Below are 3,126 nucleotides of genomic sequence, written 5' to 3'. Positions count from 1 at the left end.
TAGGTCTAGAGCAGCTGGACGGTGTATATAATGACTCTAGTTGCCTTCCACATGGGGAGAGAGATAGCTTATATAAAGAGGCTCAAGTAAGTCACTGTCAGTGAGGAAGGCAGCCAGACAGCCTGTCTGTTTTAGGAAAACATTCGGCCATTGAAAAGCTACTCCCATAAGTGAAATATCATGGAAACGAAGAGTTAACAATGTTGCACAGGTGGACCAAGTAGTTATCCACATGTGGGCTACAGGCAGATGATCCATTCATTTGGTCTGGATTTCAGATTGCTTTTCCAAGAACCATCTGACGGTAGTGATAATATACAGAAAACAACTCTGTCATTGGTTTCAGCTCTCAGGGCTGTTGTCCCCAACCACCAAACAAATAAACACAGCAGGGAAGACTCAATTATCTTAGGAAGGAATTCAATTGTTTATACGAATGTATCACAAAAAGACTGAGCAGCCCATAGTGATGTTTCTGTAAAATACATCTCAGATTTTTAAAACTGTTGCTTAAGACCTGCTACCAGGGCTCTTTCATATAATGCAAGAGCATGTGTCATATATTAAAATATGAACTATATACAGTAAAAAATAATTTTATGAAAATGTCTGGAGTTACACATTTGAGTAAGCAGAGAGAAGTACAACTGTTGGCAATATTTTACCAAATTAATTTGTGAAGAGTTTAGGAATGAGAAATGGTCATGACTGTGCCACCCACAAATGCCAGAGATGGACCCAAAAGGAATTCAGCACATTTCCGAGTTTCCAGAATGACTTTATGTGCTATAGAGAATGGAGGGATCACATGTATTGTGCATCCAGGGTTTCTAACTAATGATACAAATGAGAATCTCTCTGCGGAGGTGCGGGAGCCAGGGGAGAGCTATCTAGCCCTGCCCCTGATTGCCGGTCTCCTGCTTATTTTCTTCAAGATATTTTCATCAAAGAGTTCTTTTTCCCGGTAACGCACAGGGGGCCCTCGCAGGTACTTTTCTTCTGCCTTCTTGTAATCTATCCCATCAAGTGCAGCGATGGAACAGATGATGGCTTCTGGCAGAAGGACTTCCAGGACAAAACTCACTTTGTCGTCTCTGGTCAGAGTCAACTTCTTCTTGTCTATTTGCTTGTAGATCTCCTTTAGATGATCCATCACGATATCCAACTGGTCTTCATCCTCCAGGTAGGTTTCAACGCAGATCACATACCTGCTTGAATTGAGAAAGGACGCCAACCACCTGGACTGCTTCCTGCCTTTGACGATGTCCAGAAGGTGGTGGTCGGCCCCCTTCCTTTTCACGATGAAGTCCACGAGCCTCTGGTTGTCTCGGTCCCGAGCGGCCTTCATGCGGTCGGGGAGGATCTTCTTGCAGGGCCTCTTTCCCCTCGGGGAGCTCTCCTCCTCAGAATCTTCCAGGTCTGCGTAATTCACCTTCGGGAAGGCAATGTACAGCTCCCCCTCTTGGACGGCTCTCCTCATTGGGTAGCTGATGTCAGCAGCATAGTAGTCCAGGAAAGAGCCCGCAAAAGATCCCTGAGCGAGCCCTTCTCTGTAGTGGGAAATCAGGGAGAAGCACCAGTCCACGCTCTGCTGGTACATCTTCCTGGCTCTCTGCAGCAGCTTCTCCTTCACTTTGCATTCCAGGTGCTTTAGTCTCCGAAGAGGCACACGAAGGCCACTCTGGTCACGGTGCATGTCTGCCTCAATCGGAAGCACCCTGGCCGTCCGCTCCGTGTGGTTCACACTCTTGACCACTGCTGGCCAAAACGGGTGATTTTGAAATTTAAACCAGACCATCATTCCTGTTTCAATGGGACACGGCTCCTGTGGGAAGGCCATGCTTGTGGGTTGTCCCACTCCCTTGGCGACCTTCTTCTTAACAGCAGTGGTTGGGTGAAGAGCCTTTGAGTCAACTGAAGTCTGACGTTTTTTCCGTTCTTTCTTAAACACGGGCCCCCACTGCCTCCTTACTTTGCAGGCCAAACGGGGTGAAGAACGTGGACTGGGGTTAGGGTTGCTGGAGGATGCTGCTGCCCCTTCTGAGCCTGGCATCTGGGCACTTTCTGCAGGATCTTCAATGTTCCCGGAGAAGGGAGAGCCCTCAGAGGAGACAGCCAGGGTCTTTGGGCGTGGTGCCTTTCTTTTCCGGGCCTTGGACACAGTGACGCTGAAACCGGGTGGCTGAGATGGAAGGCTGCCTCCGTCTTTAGCACCTGCAACATCCTGCTTGGCTGAGAGATGCCGGGAAGGAACTCTTGAGGTGCCTGTCTTTGCCTGGCCCTCTGTCTCACGCTCATCTTCTGAACGTGATGGGAGGTTGGAGCACATGCTGCGGCTCTGTCGGGGCCTTCCTCGCCTTCTCCTTGGAGCAGGAGCGAGGGGAGTGTGCACCTGGGATTTGTCACCTTCGGGGGCATCCTCACCCTCTGAACCTACCAACAATGACTTGGGGTTTTTACTTTTCCTAAGACTTCTCGGTGAGTTCCCTTTGGGCTTTGGAAACTTTTTACGAGATCGCTTCTGGGGTCCCTTTTGAGACATTGTAGGGGTCTCTGGATCATCGGATGCCCTGGCTGCACCCAAGTTTGCTCTCTCCCTCAGAATATCCAGTGCCATAGTGAGAGCGCTTTTGTAGGCCTCTCCCTCCCCTGGTGGGACTCTGGCTGTGGACTGGGCCCCTAGCGAGGAGGTAATAGATTCAATTTGAGACTCATCAAGCATCTTTATGTCTCTGTTTTTCACTTTCATTTTTTTACCCACTGAGAGTATTTGAACTTCTAGAGAACATATCTTTTTCCCCTTATTTTTTGGTGACGTTTCAGATCTGGACAAAACCTTTGCTGGCCAAAACCGGCCTTTCCAATTGCATAAGATGTACTCAGAGTCCATTATGATGGGGCGTGGGTGCTGAGAGGTAACTAACAGAGGTAGAGGGGCCCGGCTGTATACGCACAGCTACAGCAGGTGTCCCCTAAGACAGTGTTCTTCACCACAGCTTTCTGCCTAGGACGACGGAGGGTTTTCCGCTTGTGTGGCCTGTGCTGCACCTGAATCTGCCAGGAATGCTGGAACTTGTGTTTTGACAGACTACACCGGAAAATACTGGAATATGGAAAAGGAAAAGA

General features: G+C 48.9%; 1 protein-coding gene across 1 annotated transcript; it reads right to left on the bottom strand.

Annotated features, from left to right (window-relative positions):
* Positions 1–886: 886 nt before the first annotated feature.
* PWWP4 (PWWP domain containing 4) lies at positions 887–2,890 on the bottom strand (the record flags this gene model as incomplete). The annotated part of the gene is made up of 1 exon (XM_080653203.1): positions 887–2,890. One exon carries the CDS (start codon positions 2,888–2,890, stop codon positions 887–889), a length of 2,004 nt encoding a protein of 667 aa, XP_080509329.1.
* Positions 2,891–3,126: the final 236 nt, after the last annotated feature.

This window comes from Plecotus auritus (genome assembly GCF_963455305.1).
Source record: "Plecotus auritus genome assembly, chromosome: X".
NCBI lineage: Eukaryota > Metazoa > Chordata > Mammalia > Chiroptera > Vespertilionidae > Plecotus > Plecotus auritus.
The sequence above is the reverse complement of the archived record's forward strand: the minus strand, read 5'-3'. Positions and strand labels throughout refer to the sequence as shown.